Here is a 22,254-nt window from a genome sequence, read left to right on the forward strand (position 1 = left end):
CTAAGTACAGTCTACAACAAATAGAGTTTCTATAAAAATCAGATTGACGTCTTTTTTTTCTGATGACTTTTTAACTCGTTCACGCGACTTCATATTTTGACATGGTATATACGCTGTTCCGCCGTGGCTGTTACACCAGAAGGGACATAAGTGTGACATGCAAGATCCAATAGCACGTCCTCTATAGCATTAGTATGCCTTCGAGGGATAAATCAAGTCAAATTTCATGAACATGCACCAACAAATATTCAAAAATGGACTGAAATGACTGGAGTCTTCTCGAAAAGAATAGCAGAATAGAGTCATTTCGGTTCAATACAGTACTAGAGCATGGTATTATAACACAACAACGTAGCCGAAATCGACATCGATCTTCGAACTCCTACACTTTTTACACCTTTATGTACACATTCTGCCCTGGTCATTTGTCTGATGATGATGACAGTGTACATACAGTACTAGTCATCGACACGTCACATATAATCCGTCATTGGTTGTTTAACGAAAATCCTTACGTAAACGTAACTAGTATTGTAATCCTCAGACGATCTTGAAAATAAAAGGAATGCTTCAAATTTGCAATAGTATTATACTGTTCTCCTTAAGAAGTTCGTATAATTGTATTTATCCTGCAACTGGCATCCGCATTGGCGGAACACACCTACCATAGATATTGTTTGCTGTATTCGGCAGTGACGGAAAACAGCTGAATTTTAAAATCTAAGCACCTGCGTCAATTCGACTGACCTACTTTCAAGTCAAACAACGTTTGAAAGGCGAACATATTTGGCAATAGCAAAAGCTGTTGTTGGTCTATCGAGCATACCTGTTGGTATTTGCTTCTTGACTATATTTGGAACATTGTTGATATCTTTTCATTTAAAAATGCTTACTTTTGATGATCGTTGCAGGATAAATAGAATACATGGTCATTGACTTAAGATATAAGCTGTATTTTTGGCTCGGAACAGAAATACAAAAGTAGCTCGCTAAGGTTCGCCAAGGCTCGCCACTTTTGTCTGTCTTTACCCTCGTCAAAATACAGCTTATATTTTAAGACACTAACCATGTATTCTAAATGTATATATGGTGGCATATTTGATTGTGAACATTAATTGTGTATAGTTATGCATTTGCTATAATTGAATGTCCATTATTATCCTGTCCAAAACATACAGTACGTTGTTATTACTTTTTTTTATCAATTCTTATCTAAATGAGATTTATGTACTTTCAATGCATTTTCAATTTGAAGAGTAATAATATAAGAATATGAATTGTAGCATTGTATGGCATATGACAAAAAATGTACAAAGTGTGATTGAGTGAAGTGTCATACATTATACGTGTACAATGGACATACATGAAGAAAGTAACAAATGCTGTAATTAGCTCGTTGATAATTTAGCAGGTCGATGTGTAGATGAATATGTAGCGTGGTAAGTAATCAGGTCGATGTGTAGATGAATGTGTAGCGTGGTAAGTAATCAGGTCGATGTGTAGATGAATGTGTAGCGTGGTAAGTAATCAGGTCGATGTGTAGATGAATGTGTAGCATGGTAAGTAATCAGGTCGATGTGTAGATGAATGTGTAGCGTGGTAAGTAATCAGGTCGATGTGTAGATGAATGTGTAGCATGGTAAGTAATCAGGTCGATGTGTAGATGAATGTGTAGCGTGGTAAGTAATCAGGTCGATGTGTAGATGAATGTGTAGCGTGGTAAGTAATCAGGTCGTTGTGTAGATGAATGTGTAGCGTGGTAAGTAATCAGGTCGATGTGTAGATGAATGTGTAGCGTGGTAAGTAATCAGGTCGATGTGTAGATGAATGTGTAGCGTGGTAAGTAATCAGGTCGTTGTGTAGATGAATGTGTAGCGTGGTAAGTAATCAGGTCGATGTGTAGATGAATGTGTAGCGTGGTAAGTAATCAGGTCGATGTGTAGATGAATGTGTAGCGTGGTAAGTAATCAGGTCGATGTGTAGATGAATGTGTAGCGTGGTAAGTAATCAGGTCGATGTGTAGATGAATGTGTAGCATGGTAAGTAATCAGGTCGATGTGTAGATGAATGTGTAGCATGGTAAGTAATCAGGTCGATGTGTAGATGAATGTGTAGCATGGTAAGTAATCAGGTCGATGTGTAGATGAATGTGTAGCGTGGTAAGTAATCAGGTCGATGTGTAGATGAATGTGTAGCGTGGTAAGTAATCAGGTCGATGTGTAGATGAATGTGTAGCGTGGTAAGTAATCAGGTCGATGTGTAGATGAATGTGTAGCGTGGTAAGTAATCAGGTCGATGTGTAGATGAGTGTGTAGCATGGTAAGTAATCAGGTCGATGTGTAGATGAATGTGTAGCATGGTAAGTAATCAGGTCGTTGTGTAGATGAGTGCGTAACATGGTAATTTAGCAGGTACATGTGTAGATGAGTGCGTAACATGGTAATTTAGCAGGTACATGTGTAGATGAGTGTGTGTCATGGTAATTTAGCAGGTACATGTGTAGATAAGTGTGTGTCATGGTAATTTAGCAGGTACATGTGTAGATAAGTGTGTGTCATGGTAATTTAGCAGGTAAATGTGTAGATAAGTGTGTGTCATGGTAATTTAGCAAGTAAATGTGTAGATGATTGCGTGCCATGGTAATTTAGCAAGTAAATGTATAGATGAATGCGCGACATGGTAATTTAGCAGGTAAATGTGTAGATGAGTGGTTGACATGGTAATTTAGCAGGTAAATGTGTAGATGAGTGCGTGACATGGTAAGGAGATGTCATTAATATACATAACGTTGCATTAATATTTGTTACTATCATTTCTGTCCGACAATAAAACAAAATCACAAGGAAGTTAAAGGGTTATTTTATTCATGTTGTGGTCCAAAGTGTAAAGCTAACATTGATGTTTCCTTCTTGTGTGGGCTGGTCACGTGGTTGTATTTTATGAAGAACAAGGACGTGTAATATTTCCGTGTGTGTGTTTAACGTAGTAAAAACCAGGTCTACATTACGACGATTTCCAACTCTAGTTGTATCTCATCTACCGATATATTGAGCACACCATATTTGACAAAACGATGTCTTCGGTGACCAGCGGCTATACGTTAATGTGTTGTCTATGTATTCTACTGTGTTCGGAAGCCAATAACGAGGCTGTGACACTGAAACAGAGACACAACATGGTCTTTCATCCTTACGTCACAGCCAATCAAAGGAGAAAGTGTCAAGACTGGAGAGGCAACTATATACCCGAGTTTGTAAAAACCACTGATGACTGCCCTATGGATATTGATAATGTAACTGTGAATAGATTTGCGTATGACGTCATCAAGAACAATTATAACTTCGTTAATCTGTACTTACAGTTTTTCGGTGATGGGGATGCTACGTATACCTCGTGTGTTATAGAGCCTCAACGTTGGGTCTGGACATTCAAAGGCCCCATGGGAGCCCTACAGTATCTGAAATGGCCTCCAGAGTACAGTGTTTGGTCCATTGGACTACTGATGGCCTTCTCCAAGCCAACTCCATATAACTTAAACATAAGTATTAATTCTAACAAGAACTGCTCCGTATTTGTGGGGAAGAAAAACACCACAGGTCGAATAGGATTGGCGCTTTCAAAACTGTCTAGAGCATTGAGTCAACACGGGGGCATATTGTATGAATCAAGTTATTTTTGTTTCAAGACCAGGACCTTTATAGATAACGAGGCGCTATACTCATTGTGCTTACATATGATATGTCCGTTGGAAGCTACCGGCTATATCTGCTGTCACATGGAGTGGAATTACACTCTGAACCGGTCCGTGTTGGTGTGCCCTGCAGAATCATTCGAGTATGACGCGGTCTGGTGGATTGTGCCATTTGTTTTAGGTGCTGTACTGTTTGTCTATTTTCCTATTGTCCTATTCTTTTGTAGTGCAGAACTTCGGGATAAATTCGTAGGTGATGTCAAACCACACGTGTCAGACTCCGAGGAAGACGAAACTACACCTCTTCTACCGACCAAAGTTTGTTCAGAATGTGATTGGTCGTTCACAAGCCCAATTACAGTATGGACAATCATATCTCGCCCGATGTGTGTTCTCGGTCGACGTTTTCCTACCTGTTTCTCAAGGACTATGCGACTTTTCTTTGCGGTGTTCAGTTTATCTTTCATTGCTATTAAAATAGTTGTACACTATCTCTATCAGTATGACTTCATTGTGGCGAGTGTAACACAGGGTACCCCTATGGACTTTCTCTCGGTTTTAGCAGGGTATGAAGAAAGCAAGCACAACTTCCTGAAGTGCATCGGAGGTCCGTACATAGCGTGTGGTTTATACCTGTTAGCGATGGTAATACTTATGTGTATTCCTAAGGATCTATCGGAACTGATGGAGAATGGCATTCCATCTTATTACTCCGAGGGTATGTCTCCTCTCACGATGCCTAAAAATATTCAATATCGTCTTGGCTCGGTGAACACCCACAAGAATGTGACAGGTTATAGACTTGTGTACAGAACAATGACATCGAATTTCTTTATGTTATTGAATTTTGATTTCTGGGCGTTCACATACCAACTCCAATTCCAACGGATCATCGGTCTGCGTAGACACAGAGTCATTGCTGCTCTCGTGTTCCCGCTGTATGTTGCATTCTGTATTTTGGAGATCTGCATATGCGTAATATATTTCGGATTTCCAATAACATTATATATTGTCGTGTTTCTGAAATCTTATATTTCAGCGGTATGGCGTTTACTTCAACAAACCATATCCATTTGGTTTCGAGTTCCATTACTGTTGGTTACGATGCCAGCAATGTTAGGAATGCTACTTTTTGTTATCTACATGTTCAGTATCATCTTCGTCGGAAGCTTTATCTTCCTCTCTCGTGTCGCTATATTCACGTACACGGGACTCTTTGCCTTCCCGAACTACTCCTACGGATACATCATTTTCTCTGTGACCATTATCATGTATATAAGGGATGTAATCAACCATGTCGGCCAAGTTTACCGTAAATTGTTTCAGGAGCTTACTGATCTTTGTCGACTCTATCAGATGGACAATGATGACTGTCCAGTCCAAGTGTTTCGGGTTGTCGACAGAGTTAACTATATTCCGGAAAAGCTGTTCTTGCAGATCGCGAGCCGATACCAGCCCACCAGGTTAGAAATGATCCGGGCATTTAGCAAGATCCTGATCGTGGTGTTTGTATTGTTCATTTCAGTCTATCTCATTCAAACTTTTCAGAGGTTTAAAGAACTCTCGATTCTTACACAGTCAGTCACCACGCTATTTGTGTGTCTGTTGCCAAAACTGTGCGAGGGTATGTGTACACGCAATGCCACGGGATTCAGCAAGCAATGGAAAGCCGAGGTGACTCAATTAATAGCGGATTATTGCTCTAAATCTGGCTAATATATATAATTTCTCAGAATGTGCAATTGTTTTATTTAAAATCTTAATAGTTAATGTTCTGCTTCGCGTATGACGGACACAAGTTCAAGTTCTTTATTTCTTTGAGCGAATTAGCTCATCAGTTTAGAGTACAGACATATTGTATATAATTCACAAAATCATACATGTATATACACATACATACAGGTTCAGCCGTGGAACGGCCGATAAACAATAATGATTGATCACGGAAATATATGTTTACCAATTTCTTAACTGATATCAATTCAATAAGCTGGCTAAATCAACAGGAAATAGAGAATGATAATCCAGGGGAGATAATCTTCCTATGGTGTATATTACTATTCTATATAGTTTCATTATTATAAGTAGTAAAACACAGACTGTTGTACATACTAAGAAACGTTTCAAAAATGTCTGTTTTAAAGATTTCTGGGAATTGAGTAATTTCGAATAAATGTCCATGGTATATATAGTCTACAAATTGCAAAACAAGTATCAATGTATGTATTGGTAATATTCAAAATAAAACACTTTATAAAAGTAATGATGTTATCGATTGTTATCTTCCGAGTGTTATTAACCCACGTACACTTGTAAACCAGAGTGTTTATAAACATCGGTTGTTGGTTTTGTTGCTCATTCTCAGATAGACAGGAAATATTTGCTGTTTCTACTTCCTTACTCAACAAATTAAATCTTCCTGACCGAATAAGACATGCAAACCTTTGACACAATAGAATCTATTCTCATTGTTGTAACGTTTGTATAGAATTTAAAGTTCTCTAAAGTTTATGCATATGAAGACGGTTTCGCCAGACGACGCCATACCCCCATAGACAGATAAACATGTATCTCCAGATCATATTATATTGCCAACTAATTTAAAACTTAATCCCATCACAGAGTACATGTAGAAAAGACTGAGGTTAATCTCAGTAAGGGGACAATTTATATAATAAAGGAATTATTATAATTATATAAAACCTCCAACTTTATTACTTCATATCATATCATTGATATCAATATATAAAAACATATCAGTACTGGAATGCCAGCTCGGTTTCAAGTTGACTTTAATGTCTTTTAATCTGCTTGTTTATAATCAAATTTGTGAATTTCGTTTTTTTTGATGTGTTGTTATTTTGTGACGTGTTGTACATGTGATGTGTTGTATATGTGATGTGTCGTTATTTGTGATGTGTTGTATATGTGATGTGTTGTATATGTGATGTATTGTATTTTGTGATGTGTTGTACATGTGATGTGTTGTATATGTGATGTGTTGTATATGTGATGTGTTGTATACGTGATGTGTTGTATATGTGATGTGTTGTATTTTGTGATGTGTTGTATTTGTGATGTGTTGTATATGTGATGTGTTGTATACGTGATGTATTGTATTTTGTGATGTGTTGTATACGTGATGTGTTGTATACGTGATGTGTTGTATATGTGATGTGTTGTATACGTGATGTGTTGTATATGTGATGTGTTGTATATGTGATGTGTTGTATATGTGATGTGTTGTATTTTGTGATGTATTGTATATGTGATGTGTTGTTATTTTGTGATGTGTTGTATACGTGATGTGTTGTATATGTGATGTGTTGTATACGTGATGTGTTGTATATGTGATGTGTTGTATACGTGATGTGTTGTATACGTGATGTGTTGTATATATGATGTGTTGTACATATGATGTATTGTATATATGATGTGTTGTATACGTGATGTGTTGTATATGTGACGTGTTGTATATATGATATGTTGTATATGTGATGTGTTGTACATGTGATGTGTTGTATATGTGATGTGTTTTATATGTGATGTGTTGTATACGTGATGTGTTGTACATGTGATGTGTTGTTTTTTTGTGATATGTTGTATATGTGATGTGTTGTAAACATGATGTGTTGTATATGTGATGTGTTGTATACGTGATGTGTTGTATATGTGATGTGTTGTTTTTTGTGATATGTTGTATATGTGACGTGTTGTATACGTGATGTGTTGTATATGTGATGTGTTGTATATGTGATGTGTTGTATATATGAGGTGTTGTATTTGTGATGTGTTGTTATTTGTGACGTGTTGTATATGTGATGTGTTGTTATTTGTGACGTGTTGTATTTGTGACGTGTTGTATATATGATGTGTTGTATATGTGATTTGTCATTTTGTGATGTGTTGTATATATGATGTGTTGTTATTTGTGATGTGTTGTATATGATTGTGATGTGTTGTTATTTGTGATGTGTTGTTATTTGTGATGTGTTGTTATTTGGGTCGTGTTGTATATATGATGTGTTGTATATGTGATGTGTTGTATTTTGTGATGTGTTGTTATATGTGATGTGTTGTATATGTGATGTGTTGTTATATGTGATGTGTTGTATATGTGATGTGTTCTTATTTTTTGATGTGTTGTATATATGATGTGTTCTTATTTTGTGATGTGTTGCATATGTGAAGTTTTTTTTTGTCTTTAGAAAATCCAATTTTACAAGAAAATATATACACCAAGTTCACTTCAGCGTGACTTTTATGGAAACCACAAACAATTCGTGCAAAGGACAGTCATTATCTCCGACATCTATCACAACTACATGTATCTTTGTTACGTATTCAAAAAAATAAAAACTTACTTCCCTATAAACATACCAATAATGTAATTGTCCACATTGAGTGTACATTTCTTTTACGTTCATATACAAACTAAATCACAATTCACATTTGTAATCGTTTTGCTAATGGAAACTTTATTCGTTTTACAACATATATTAACTTGTATTAATCACACTTGTTGGTCCGGATGGAAAGGGAGGAAACCGGAGTATGCGGGGCAAGCCCACTTGGTCGGGCAGGTGAGACCCATACCTTTTCATGTCCGATCGGGGAATCGAACCCCGGCCGCCTAGGTGAAAGGTAAGTGTGTTATCATGGTGTCACCCGACCAACCTTACCGTTTTGCTAACGGCTGCTCAAATATTTTCCTTTAAACTTTTGTGCCAATTTGAACATCCTCCTTGTGTTCTTTCGCCGGTACTGTTTCACGGATTGTCCACAGCACCTGATAACCGTTTGCCCATATGATGACTTAACTAAACGGGGAAAAGAACTATGAAAGACTGCACTCCCGGATCAATTCAGTGCACAAAAGAGTCCTTGTAACAACTGCAGTTCATGTGGGTGTAAACACGATATTGATGGGCCCCGAACCTATTTATTTTGAGAGGGGTAACTTGCATCACGATTGTGCAGTAAATGTAACGATAATTGCGTTGAGGACGAAATCTATCTTTTTAAAACACATGCAAAACAAATATAGCAATGACAGAAAAGAAATATTTTACACCGAAATATAAAGTGCCTAAATTTCTCAACCCGAGAACTACCATAGACAAATACATATGGCTTGTGTTGTAAGAAGATACAGTGCATAGTAACGTCGACCTTGAGCTTGACCTAAAAACCCTGAATCTCGAACTTTCCAAACATTGGCGTAACGTACATAGGCGATAAGGGAGTAAGGGACTAATAATGAAAACAATAATACATGAATTTGTAAATTGATGTCTTATTCATTTACCAAAACCTAGATTGGATACTATACATCCATATGATCAATGGAATAATGTTTTTTAGAATATGCATGTGCTGCAAAATATATTGTGGGTCGTTAGGGCCAAATATCGAAGTTCGCATTCTGGCTCTCTCGACCTTAAGTCGAAAACTCGATAATGCGAAAACCCGACAGCGAGGGAGCGTAAACGCGAGAATACGAAAGAGCGAAATCTCAGCGGCGAGAACGCGAAAACGCGGCGACGAAAATGCAAGATTAATCTCGCACTCTCGCCGTCGCGATTTCGCTCCTTCGTCGTCGCGCTTTCGCATTCTCGCATTCTCGACATAAGGTCGAAAACGCGAGATTATGCCTTAATAGCAGTCCTCGCATTTTCGCGAAAGGAAGTCCGCTTATTTTCTGGAGGAACATATATAGGAATATATAGTACGTTAGATAAACATATCTACGTGATGGAGCGAGAGTGCGACGACAGCTGTTAGTCCTAATCTTGCGTTCTCGCGTTTTCGACCTTAGAGATTCGCGAGATTTGATATTGGGCCCTAAGGTACTGGCCAACTTCAACAATTTGAAGGGAAAAAAGATATAATATCAACACCTGCCGTTTTTGTCCTCTACTCTACTCTACTCTTTGTATAGGTATCCCTTGTTGCCCCATGTGGACAGAAATCCGTTAATAAAGACATTGAATAGTCCATCCTATCCATCAAATGTCACACTAACAGGAAGTGTCTTTCACGACTGCCTTTTCCTCGTTGCGTTTTATAACGCGTACTCTCATTGTGCCTTTCACTAGGATCACTTTTGACTGAACTCCAGTAGATTTTTCTGTCGTTTTTCTTTTTTTTTTTTCGTTCATGCTGCTTTCCTGACTTATATAACTCACGTGGATCATAATAATACCGCATAGTTGTACTTCTTATTGTAATAACATTATTGTTGCGATTGCTACGCTTAGTGTAACAAACTTCAATGTCATTACATTAAGCACTGCAACTGCTGCGCTTAATGTAGTAATTCAGTTGTTTTTTCACAACAAGCGTAGAGCAGTTACAACGCTAAATGTAAAATGTATTACATTTAGCGTCGAATTTTTACTGGTGACAAATTTAAGTAGATGCTTAATGTAATAAAGTCGGAAGTGAAGGGAGGCTGTATTACTACAGTACTGGTTATTCTGGTTCCTCTTGTTCTGGTTCTACTTCCGGTAGAATATATCTTGCCCAGACCATACATTTTGAACCACTGAGGAAGTTTTGTTGAAACTGAAAACATACGTGCAACGACCACAGGTGGCGTGCAATGCACTAGAATGGGGTCCCTGTAACCTTCATCTCAATGTCAACGGTACAAGTGTAATTTTTTTCAGAACACTTTTCGGCATAGGTGGAATGAAGTGCACTAACCATCCGCCATTCTTTTCGCTGTTCCGCCAAGGCCGTCACATGGCCCTGCTCTAAAGGCCATTGTTAATGACTTGGTGGTTGGTAATCGTGTAGAACATGTAACGATTCTGTTTAGGCATGTCGGACAGTCTGTCTAATAATGGACAGAACATATTCCATCCAGACATCTCCAATACTTTGTGATACAATATACACGGAATGGCAAGCACGGTGGGAGACGGGGTGTCGGACACAGCGACGAAACTCTTGTGGTCGGGATCCCCGTATTATTACCAGTGGTGTAGAGTTACTTGGCTTGAATTACTTTTGGTGGAACATGCCATGCAATATTTGTGTCGAAACATACAATACATTCTTACAATATATAGTGTGGTTCAGCTTGCTGTAACAAATCATCACTAGCGCGATGTCGTGTCGACTTTTATATAATAGCCGTATTATAACTGAAAACTTGGTTTCAAATTTTAATTTTTTATTGCAATGAAAATAATTACAAACACTGATGGCAATGCCTTGTAATCTGAAAAGTCAATTACAGTTTCATTACAGGTTTAGATAGAGTTTTACTATAAAGGTTTCTTAATTACCTAAAACTCCTGGATCATTGTCTTTCAAATGTTATTTTAAAGCCTTTCCGTTGGAATATCGATATGTTTCATCTTTTAATTAATTTACGGTATACATGTAGTATCGTTTGACGCTAATTAATCAAACCTAAGTCAATGCTATTTTTATCGGTATCCATGGATACCAAACGCTGTACGGTGTTGTATATTCTTTGAATTGGGCAACTTCACTAATAAACAGGTTTTTTTTTCATAGATAACAAAATTATTGCTACATGTAGATTCTATAAATGACAATGTTAAGCCTGGACTTAGATATGCAATATAAGTCCTTGGTATAAGGTGACAATATCAGAACAAGTAAAACAAATGTATGACTTTAGAAGGTGTTTTTTTTTAAAAATAAGATACACTACATAATCATCCGTTGTTTATCAGTTTATCCACTTGGAAAGTAACTAAAGCCATGCCTTTGTACAAAAAAGGAGACAGGCATTCACCTTCAAATTATAGACCGACTTCGCTTTTATCTACTGTTGGTAAAGTTTTCGAACGTGTAATTTACAAACATTTGTATAACTATTTCGTAAATAACTCATTGTTTTACAAATACCAATCTGGTTTTATGCATGCCCATTCAACTGTATATCAGCTGATAGAAATTTATCACAGCATTTGCATTTCCCTTGAAGAAAAGAAACATGTATGTATGGTTTTCTGATATTTCAAAGGCTTTCGACCGTGTGTGGCATAAAGGTTTAATGATGAAGCTAAAATCTTATGGAATTTGTGGTGAATTATATACCTGGCTAGAAAACTATTTATTTGATAGGCGCCAAAAAGTATTCATAAATAATTCTTATTCGCATTTAGGTTTGAATTTAGCAGGAGTTCCTCAAGGTTCCATTCTTGGTCCAATTTTGTTTTTAATTTACATTAATGATATTGTTGATGTCCTTGACTCAGCTGCTCGTCTTTTTGCTGATGATACATCTCTATTAATGTCTTCCTCATTATGTTTTGAAATTCAAGCTGTCTTAAATAGGGATCTTGAATCTCTAAACGTATGGTCTAAAACGTGGTTGGTAACTTTTAGACCAGACAAAACCGAGGTAATATTTATTTCAAATGCTATTGACATAGATGAAGATTTAGATTTGATATTTGATGGAAAAGATTAATTCTTTTCTGATAGACATAGACATCTTGGAGGGGGGTGGGGGGTGGGGGTGGGGGGGTTATGTTATGAAGAAGATAAATGTATTAAGAAGATTAATTTTTTGCTAAATCGAAATAGTCTTTTAAAAAATTATAACTCATTTATCTTGTCGGTTTTAGAATATGCGTGCGAAGTATAGGATGGTTGTACTGAATTTGAAACTGAATTGTTAGAGAAAGCTCAAAGGTAAGCTGCCCGTATCATAACAGGCCTTCCCTCGTATGGGCGTATACAAGACCTACATTATGAAACTGGTTTAAGTACTCTTTCAAATCGTCGAAAACGTAAAAAAAAATCCAACTTTTATATAAGATGCATAATAAGTTATCTCTGGACTATTTAAACGATCTCCTTCCGCCTACTGTTGCAGAAAATAACCGATACGCTCTTAGAAATAACAGTGATTATCGAGTTCCTCCATTAGGGCTTTCTCTAACAAATCTCTCGTTTATACCTTCCACTAATCGTAGCTGGAACTTGTTAGATCTATCTGTACGATCTTTGCCTTCCCTAAATTTGTTCAAAAACTCTATAAACTCAAATGTACAACCATCTCCACCTATCTTCTACAGTTATGTTGAAAGAAAGTTAAACATTTTAGATACTAGATTGAGGTACAATTGTAGTACAGTAAAACTCGGATAAGTCGAAGTCGACGGGACCAAGCAAAATATTCGACTTATCCGATGGTTTGACTTATCCGTGTCCGTTTGTATACGGAGACAAAATACCTGAGTATCATCGGCTGTATGCCGAACAAGTGTTTGATAACATGGTCGAAAATAAACAATAAATAATAACAAAGAAATTAACTGTACATGATAACAATTATTCGTTTATCTAATAAACAACATTGTGCACGGTTACAGATCAAAAGAAATCTATGGGTAAAATTATCTTTGACTTTGCCATACAGACACGTGATTTACACAAGGAGTCGTACACATTACAGCATAATATTCTACGACAACGATACATACGTTATAACATTATAAATGTATATATATTGTACTCACATTATTTCTCTTAAAAGCCGTTTATATTTTTCTACAATTAAACAATATGAAACAATAAACAGTTCAGGAAAATTTGATCGACCGTACGCGTGTACATGTATTCTCAAATACGACCTGTATCGAGTAAATCTGATCAATGATCCGTTTTGCACCTGTGGACATCCATGCGAAAATGCCTTTCACTTTTTCTTTGAATTCAAATCGTATGAATTGGAAAGGTTTGATATGTTTCAAAGTTTAAATGCCTTAGGTTTGGTTTTGGATTTAAAACTTCTCTTGTTTGGAAATTCAGATCTTTATGTAGACCAAAACTCTTTTGTGTTCGGACACGTGCAAAACTACATCAAATCCAGCAATATATTTTGATTTGTATTCTTGTAGTCTTCCTTGTAAACCTGTGTCTATGTTAATTGCATATATTCTATATATCTAGCCTACTTTATGCAGAGACATATATAGTTTATGCATATTTAAATGTTTTTTTTAGTGTATTTGTATGATGGAAGAGGGCGTCCATAAGTTGAAAAAACGTGTGCCTAATCCCTTGTCAATTGGCATTAAAATACGTATAAAGTCAAAGTTACATTATTCAACAGCTACAGTTTTGTTTCACCGCGGCGATGTAAATGTGAAACTTATGGCAGTACTACCGAAAATGAGACACTTCGTTTGTTGCAGCAGTTTGATGTTACAGTGTACATGTATATGGTATAGGGTTTATCAGCTGTACATGTGTGTGACGGCACGTGGACTACAGTACCCTTTGTGACTGTTGCTGATATCCAAGAAATGTACTAAATGAATATACCGTTTCCTTGTACCAAAGCCGTTAATAATAAAACAGTATGAAATACCACTGATTTTCTATATATTTTTTAATGAATATCACACTTTTGAAATCTAAGCCTGTTGAAACGCATATTTCATGCTACGGGAGATAACTCCTATAAAGCGAAATCCTGCTGTCTCTGTTACCTCCCCTTGAAGAACTCTCCAGTAAGCAGACGTCTTTGACAGAAGTGCTTCTTCATCGTTATTTACTTTTATTTCGTGCTCTTGAGATGAATTGCACAAAATGACGGCAAGGTAATCAGAACCGCATGGTTTATATATAAACATATAATGTGTTTGAATGCATTCAGGCTCTTTAACATATGGACTTAAACAACAGAAATCTGAAAGGCACGACAAGCAGGACAAACTCGGTCACTGGGACATGCCTTGTTTGTAGGCAGTTACTGGGTTAGGCACTAAACTCGCAACATAATATAAAAGAAATGCTTAAAATGAAGTTTTGTATGAGCATAGCGGAAAGAAATTATAAATATACATTATTCTTTGAAGAAAGTATAAAGACGTAAACATTACAGCATTGAAACTTGAAGTCTGTGCTGCAGCGGCCATTTTGACAAATTTTTGTGTTTGTTGTGAAATGTAACTGCACGTAAGTCGTTTTAACGGATAAATCGGTCACCCCCATCTTATATGAATATGATCATCTCAATTTTAAGTAAAGCGATATGATATATATATCAAGTTACATCTATTTCGTCTCCAATAATAAATATACAGGTCTAAAAAAAGGTAGGCCTACTGCAAGAACTTTTTAAAACCCTTTTAGGTTATTTTACGTGGGTGTCAATGTAATAAAGGTCACCTTTTTTCAAAGCCTTTATAAAGGATTGAACATTTGACCTCTGGTTAGTATACATTACTATAACTTCATATAACTGCAATTTTATTGTAGTAAGTTTTAATGTAATTGGTGAATATAGGGATATGGTCGCCTTCTAGCTTTGCGGGGGATTTCTTTTAGATCTGGCAGTAGAGCAGCAGACCAGTAAGCCAAGGGTTGCAGGTTAGATCCTCGGTGGAGGCACACTGATCTCTTTCCTTTTACATTTGGTGCTGATGACCAAGTGCAAGCAATGGGGGAACAAGACATCAATTATTAGAGATAAAACATGGGTTGATGCACAAGTGTCTGCATCGGAATATTGTCACACAACAAATGAATAATATGCATTGATCTTTAAGGATTTTAATCAAGGTTCATATCTGAAGTATGTGTGCATTTGAATTTGAAAAAAGGGGGGGTGGGGGGGGGGAGCAGTATGGCCCTAGCTTTGCATTTGGGGAGATTTCCCTTGAACTGATCAGTGGCATACCAGAAAGCTGAGGATTGTAGGTTTGATCCCTGATGGAGGCACACTACTCTCTTTTCCTGTTACAGTATACCATGGTATTATTATTGTAAATTAGACACTCAATCTAATGAGCTATTAAGAAACTCTTCCCTCAGTGTCAGCAGGAAACTGAATGAAGCTATATCTACAAAATGTAGTACAAAAATCTGTACATGTAGAATGTCCATGTAGGGTTTTTTCTGAGGACAACTTTCTGGGCCCATTAATGGGCCCCATTCCCAATTGGAATTATTTCATTTTAAAGCCAAATTCCCAAAATTTGCAGTTTACGCCTGAAAAAAATCATTCACAATTTACCCATTTTCTGCCCAAAATGAGACAAAAAGGACTCTTCCCAAACCAGTGAGAAAAAGCACTGATATCTTACCAAAACAACAATTAGGGCATGCACCACTACACAACACATTTCTGAAAAGAATTATTAAGATTACATTTGTATGCTTTATTATTGTTTTGTTATCCATGATTATCAATTAGGGCTATATGACTTACTATATCAGTACATTTGTATATGTATAATTGGAATTTTAAATAAATCAAAACACTGCAAATTTGATGTACATATATGTATTAGTTTCTGGGTAAAAGAAGAATCACATTGTCTATCAACTAGTCAAACCAATGATTGATGTACTGTCTTAACCACACAACTGTTTTATTTAATATCTACATACCCGGTAATTATGTTTTTGTTATTTTATTAGCTTGAAAAGACCAAGGAGCCCAAATGCAGACTGTGAAGATTGCTTGCCAATTTCCAAGAGGATTAACAGACTTCAAATAGAGTAATTAAAACCAAATAATATGAATGGTATTAATGTTGATAGTGACAGGCTGACAAAAATCCATCGAAAATTGAAATGAAACCAATTAATAGTCTACATGTGGTAACACTTTGGTTTCATGATCTTGAGTGCAAGCAGTTTCTGTTATATAAGCTATTGAAGTAGTAAGATTTAGTATAAAAAAATGACTTGATATGTAAATTTGTTTCATCCAGTATTTATATTAGTTTGTTTTTTCTGAACAGGTCTGGTCATCAGTCTTTCAATCATGACAGCAACAATCAAATGGTAAGTTTACGCCTAGCATCTTAATTATCCCAGTTTACTCTATGGCATTGATTCAGACATAACGGCAGTTTATCTTCGGGTACTCCGGCTTTCCTCCATCTCCAAAACCTGGCACATCCTTAAATGACCCTGGCTGTTAATAGGACGTTAAAAACAAACCAAATCAGACATAATCTAGAATCTCGTGTGCTGTAGATGGATCCAACTATCACAATCACACAGGCACAGTTTAGTATAAATAAAGACAAACTGACTCAACTTGTCCCCTCTGATGATTCTTCACAGGAAGACAAAAGCAGTCTGGAGAATTACCACAATCAACAAGTGTGCCAGTAATCTGCTGCTAGCCATTTAATGAATACAAGGCTAGTCACTTAATTCATATCAATACGTAATAAGATAGTTTGAAAGCAGCTGAATGTGATATTTTTTCATTGTTGTAATAAACAACATAGCTCCAATTAATTTTGAAAAAAAAGTATGAAATCTATGGATTAAAGAAAGAAGATGTTATAGGAAGTCATTTTGCTCTGTAATTGGATACCTGCACTTAGCTGAAGGCAAGTGTCGGCCAATAACACTTATCAACCACAACCAAGGTTCCTTTGCTCAAATGAAAGCCTCTTAATCTATTGGTACCTAGCTAATATGTAATAAAAATACCCAGCCGGACTGTACATGACTCAAACTAGGGACCTCTCTGTCTAAGAGGACATGCATACTAGTGCCATAAGGGTAAAGGCAACTCCCACGAACCTGACTTTGTAAGGTGACTTTGTACTCAGCATGCACTTTTGTAGTTACATCGTAAGATCACAAGACCTGTGTTTTAAGTTGAGATGGTGGTCATCTTGAAAATCATGATGCTGATTCTTCTTATTGAGACATGACTTTCACTTATGGAAGCTGAATATGGTTTGGTTTATTTTGTTTATTGTCCTATCAACAGCTATGGTAATTTAAGAATGACCTCTCCAGTTTGTATGTGATGCATGCATGTGATGAGTGTGTGTTTCAGAAGGCTGCGGTATGTTATGCAAACTGTAGATGGTCCTACAATGTAACTGAATACTAGATTCAGGTCACATTCCTAATAGCCACAATATTTATTCCTGCAATATCAAAAATATCCCAATTATATTTTCTGCTGAGTGAGTATAATTTTACAGATACCAAACTTTCTTTAATGTGTAGGGTATTGACTATATAGTTTTAACTGAAACTTGGACCTGACAAGTACCGCTTCATGATTGCCAACATGGCACAGCCATTTTGAAAATCTTGACACTAGTTCTGTATGAGCTTACATAGACTAAGCCCTTCCTTTGTGAGAAGGCCACTGGTCATACATTTTTTAGTTCTTCAAGATGGCTTTAATGAAGTCAGTCTTTGCAAGCTTCTAGTACAGAACTTCCAATTACAAGGCCTTTTCTTTTGGGACCCTGTCTTGGATTACATCATCATATTTTATAGATTTAAAGATATCATTAGAGCTGTATGTTATGTGAGTAAAAAAAATCATCCTTTAATCCTATTTCACTCAGTTTTGATCAGTAAAACACAAATTTCATTTGATATATTTCATATTTATAATTACTTACAATATTAAGAGTTAAACGTTTTTAGTGCTACCTAATTCATTTGAAGTATTGTTTTATTCAAATTTATTTTTTATCTTCAGAACAATAACATAGGAAGACCTAATGGAAATGTTCACCCAGACAACATTATCTCACAATGTCGCAAACTTCGCATTAACTCGGACCCTGTTCATCCAAGTCACCTCAGAAACAGTGCAGAATTCCCTGGATGTTCTGGATGTAGTCAGTCCATGGTACAAAGCCAGTCTATGAACAAGCTGCCATTTGACATGGGTGAGGGTTATAACCCTGAACTAGAGGAAAAAGACAATCCTATCTATTTCCGAATAAATCAGGTGCTTTTTGAGGCTCACAAAGAAAGGGCAGAAAGGTCACAGACCAAGTTTCCAGATTAGTGATTGGAAGCTGAATGATATGTGCGACTTGTGTCTGGCTGGTCATGAATGTGTTATGTGTAGATGTGGTAGGATGCGGTGTTGGACTCAATGTTCGGTGGTGTACATGTATTTCTAGAACTTGTACTTTATTACATACTTGCTTAGATTTCTATATACCTTTATCAAAATATATCATCTTGCTTGCCTTGGTTGTTGGGACAGAAGTGGTTATCAAACATTCATGTTTAAATTGTTTGGCCCTATCATTTTCAAATTAAGCCCATCTTGGAAAGCTGTGTATCAGTTATAGATAATTTTGATTAGAAGTCATACCATACTTATGTTAACATGTATTTAAATTGTAACTTACATGGGAATGTGGAGAATGAATCTTCCAACTAATAAAGAATATTAATGATCAGTCACGTGCTGTTTTGTACATTTCCTGTCTGTTCAGAACACATGTGCTCCTACCTCATGATTTCTGCTGCTCATTGTCAGTTTTTAGCTCAGTAATCGCCCTGCGTCCGTCACGTCTGTCCGTCCCTCCCTGTGTAAACAATTCTTATTATCGATATTTTTCAGATATTGCTAAATGGATCTTTCTCAAATTTCACATGTAAGTTCCCCTTGGTCCCTAGTTGTGCACAAGGCGTTTTGGGACTGATCGGAAAACAACATGGCTGACAGGCGGCCATCTTGGATTATGACAATTGCAATTTCTCAGAAAGTCCTAAAGGGATCTTTCTTGTATTTCATATGTAAGTTCCCCTTGGTCCTAGTTGTGCATATTGCATTTCGGGACCGATCAGAAAACAACATGGCTGACTGGAGGTCATCTTGGATTTTGACAATTGCATGTTGCTCCTGCTACATCATGTTATATACAATTATTAAATATTTAGAAAGAAGAGAAAAGATGAGTCTTTCATTTGACTGATATAGATCATTAAACGGTGGGCACCAATTGCAAGATATCAAGATCCCTCAAGCTCTGGGATCTCTTGTTTCCTATTGAAGTATACAGTCATCCTGAACAACAGTATGCTGTGGTGTATCATCAGGACCAGGGAGTGAAGCTTTGTACATTTATAGTGGAAGGGTCACGGATGTGGTGGTATTAGGGGCAGAGGGATATGACTATAAGGAAACTCATTTATTTGATTACTTTACATTGAGTAATGGTGGGACTTTCCTGGAAGAATATATTAATAATATTGAACTTTTAATCCAAACCTCTATCGCGGAGTTTTATAACAAAATAGAAGTGAAAAGCATTAGAACAGAAGTGAAAAGCATTAGAATAGTTTTTCCATACAGGCTCCCTCGAAATACCCTTTAACATTGTTATACATTGTTATAGATCTGAATGTTGATACAAAGTTTCAGGAATTGAACAACCAGTTTATACATTTTGTAAATAGAAAGTTTGGTAAGCTGTTGTGGGGAACTACATTTATATATATATATAGTTATAACATTTAATATATTTGTCCCATCATATTGCAGAAATTTGTGACAATAAAATACGAATGAAATCACAAAAATCATTTAATTTACCGGGGTAGGTAGGAATCATTTTCTGATAGATAACTACTAACATGGAACAAATAGCATTGCTTTATATATTTACATCATCAAATCATAATTTAACATCTATAAATTTTAGTTGAGGAGTACAATTTGTTTTTTCATCTGGTAGTTGTTGATAATGAGAACGTTTATAACCAGTCGGATACCGAGATTGAACATTAAACCACACCTTTTTCTCTTGGAACAGTGTTCTACTGAAAACAGAACAACTTTTATTGATACATAAATTGTTTATTCCGTTTCAAATTTCTTCAAATACGTAACAAAAATATTTATAAAAGATAATGGACATTGCACTGTTTGATTATTCATAGTCACAGAAATTACTAAACTATAGACTTGATATACATTGTATAGGAGTGATGGAAGTGTACACATAAACCTTACAACAGTGCAATGTCTGCCATTGGTGCACACCATACTTATCCAGCAATATGCCCATGTATTTTTAAGTCCATTTAAGGGGCATCTAAACAGCAAATCCAGCCAAAATACTTAAACTTCAGCAGAAATGCCAATAAGTACTATTTCATTGTCCTGCAATAAGCCCTTCCCCTACTTTTGAGACAGCTGAACCCCTGGACAATGATATGGATAAATACACAACATTGTTGAATAAGGTTGACCTTGAAACTGGTTTATAGTGGAAGCCATCAGCTTCCTGTGTAATCAGATAGAAGGATTCAACCTTGAATTATCTTGAAACAATACAAGCATACAGACAAATAATATGATCTTGGTAATGAAGTTATGGCATGGAAATATACAACCAGTCATATTGAGCCTTATAGGATATATTCTGTTCATGGGATTATTTTAACAAGAGGCACAATGGGCATTAACCGTCACCTGAGTTCTGATCTGCATACTGATAGTTGATATTTTGCTTTAAAATTGTAACACATATCTGACCCCTGTGACTATGGAAGTAGGTTTGAAGAAACTTGGCAGACCTTCACTCCAGCATGCTACTGGTCCCATATAATGACCCTGGACCTCTTGGTTATTGAGAAGTGATTCAAAGATGCTATCATATTTGACCTGTGCCCCAGAAAGTAAGTCAACGCGATTCATTTCAACAAACTTGATAGCCCTTCACCCAAACATGCTACTGGCCCAATATCATGGCCCTGGGTCTCTAGGGCATTAAAAAGTCAAAAATGTTAATTGTTATGAAGAGAAATTGAGCAATGACAATCAAAAGGCAATGGCAATAGGTCACGTTAGTCTTTAGACTTCATCTCAGGTGAGTTAAAAACTATAATGTTTCTATTTCTACAAATTAACGAATAACAAACCTTTGGCCAATGAAAATTAGGGCTTGATCTGGTACCTGGCACATCTGAAAAATTGGATTCTACCAGAATTGTCCAGGTTGACCTTGGACCAAGCCATTAATACTCAATGTTGACCTTTCACCATGAACACAAATATGAATCAAATGATCTGCAATGGTGGTCTACATCATATACCCATTCATTATCACTTGACATTATTTATCGTGAGATATTCAATGTCTTTGATCTAAAGGGTCAAGGTCATTCATATCGAGCCCTCCCCCATATTTGATGTCTTTAACCTGAAAGGCCAAGGTCATATATGTGTGCAGTCTCAGGTTTCTAGGACAGGCAGTGAATGCTGCACCACGCCATAAACCCAAAGGCACTTCATGTTAAAAAAATATTGATTTGGATCTACACGCTACACATGACAGATATTTATCACGGACACTTAATGAAAATGATTTTTATTGGTCCTTGAAACAAAAATATGAATTCTACACACATCTGATATTAATTCTACATGCTGAAATAAAACAATTTTGTAGAAATACATTTTTTGGCTGCAGCAAGTAAATTATGCAATTAAAACTGAGTATTTCTAGTAAAGACTGGGCAATATATAGTTACTAAGAAATAAAACGTACTGGTCAACAATTAACAATTTAAACACATATCCACTTCGGTAAACATATATGTCATCACCATTATTACCACAAATAAGTTACCTATATCTGTAATGCCATCATACTGTATTCGCTATATTTATCTACAGTGGAAGTCATGTGATGCGAGAGGGAGCACACATATCTAAATGGTGGCTCCAGACTGAGTCTGGAATGTTTATTTTAAGTCAATAAATATAACCATCTGTTGATCAACTTTTACAAGTAATTCAACATATTACTGGTATAAAAATATGA

At 36.3% G+C, this 22,254-nt stretch overlaps 2 protein-coding genes across 2 annotated transcripts; both read left to right on the forward strand.

Annotated features, from left to right (window-relative positions):
* The first annotated feature begins 2,994 nt into the window (after positions 1-2,994).
* Positions 2,995-5,954, forward strand: LOC117329177. The gene has a single exon (XM_033886976.1). It carries the CDS (start codon positions 3,074-3,076, stop codon positions 5,405-5,407), a length of 2,334 nt encoding a protein of 777 aa, XP_033742867.1. The 5' UTR covers positions 2,995-3,073; the 3' UTR covers positions 5,408-5,954.
* Positions 5,955-14,173: 8,219 nt separating this feature from the next.
* On the forward strand, positions 14,174-18,879 carry LOC117329183. Its single transcript, XM_033886986.1, has 4 exons — positions 14,174-14,286; positions 16,112-16,192; positions 16,438-16,480; positions 18,162-18,879. Exons 1-4 carry the CDS (start codon positions 14,276-14,278, stop codon positions 18,474-18,476), a joined length of 450 nt encoding a protein of 149 aa, XP_033742877.1. The 5' UTR covers positions 14,174-14,275; the 3' UTR covers positions 18,477-18,879.
* Positions 18,880-22,254: the final 3,375 nt, after the last annotated feature.

This window comes from Pecten maximus, chromosome 1 (genome assembly GCF_902652985.1).
Source record: "Pecten maximus chromosome 1, xPecMax1.1, whole genome shotgun sequence".
In the NCBI taxonomy this organism is placed as follows: domain Eukaryota; kingdom Metazoa; phylum Mollusca; class Bivalvia; order Pectinida; family Pectinidae; genus Pecten; species Pecten maximus.

What these genes read in the sequence shown, in the direction of transcription:
- LOC117329177 (XM_033886976.1), top strand. Translation starts at nt 3,074, where the DNA reads ATGTCTTCGGTGACCAGCGGCTATACGTTAATGTGTTGTCTATGTATT.
- LOC117329183 (XM_033886986.1), top strand. An exon ending in ATTAACAGACTTCAAATAGA is followed by an intron (nt 16,193 to 16,437) that starts GTAATTAAAACC and finishes TTTTCTGAACAG; the next exon opens with GTCTGGTCATCAGTCTTTCA. An exon ending in ATGACAGCAACAATCAAATG is followed by an intron (nt 16,481 to 18,161) that starts GTAAGTTTACGC and finishes TTTTATCTTCAG; the next exon opens with AACAATAACATAGGAAGACC.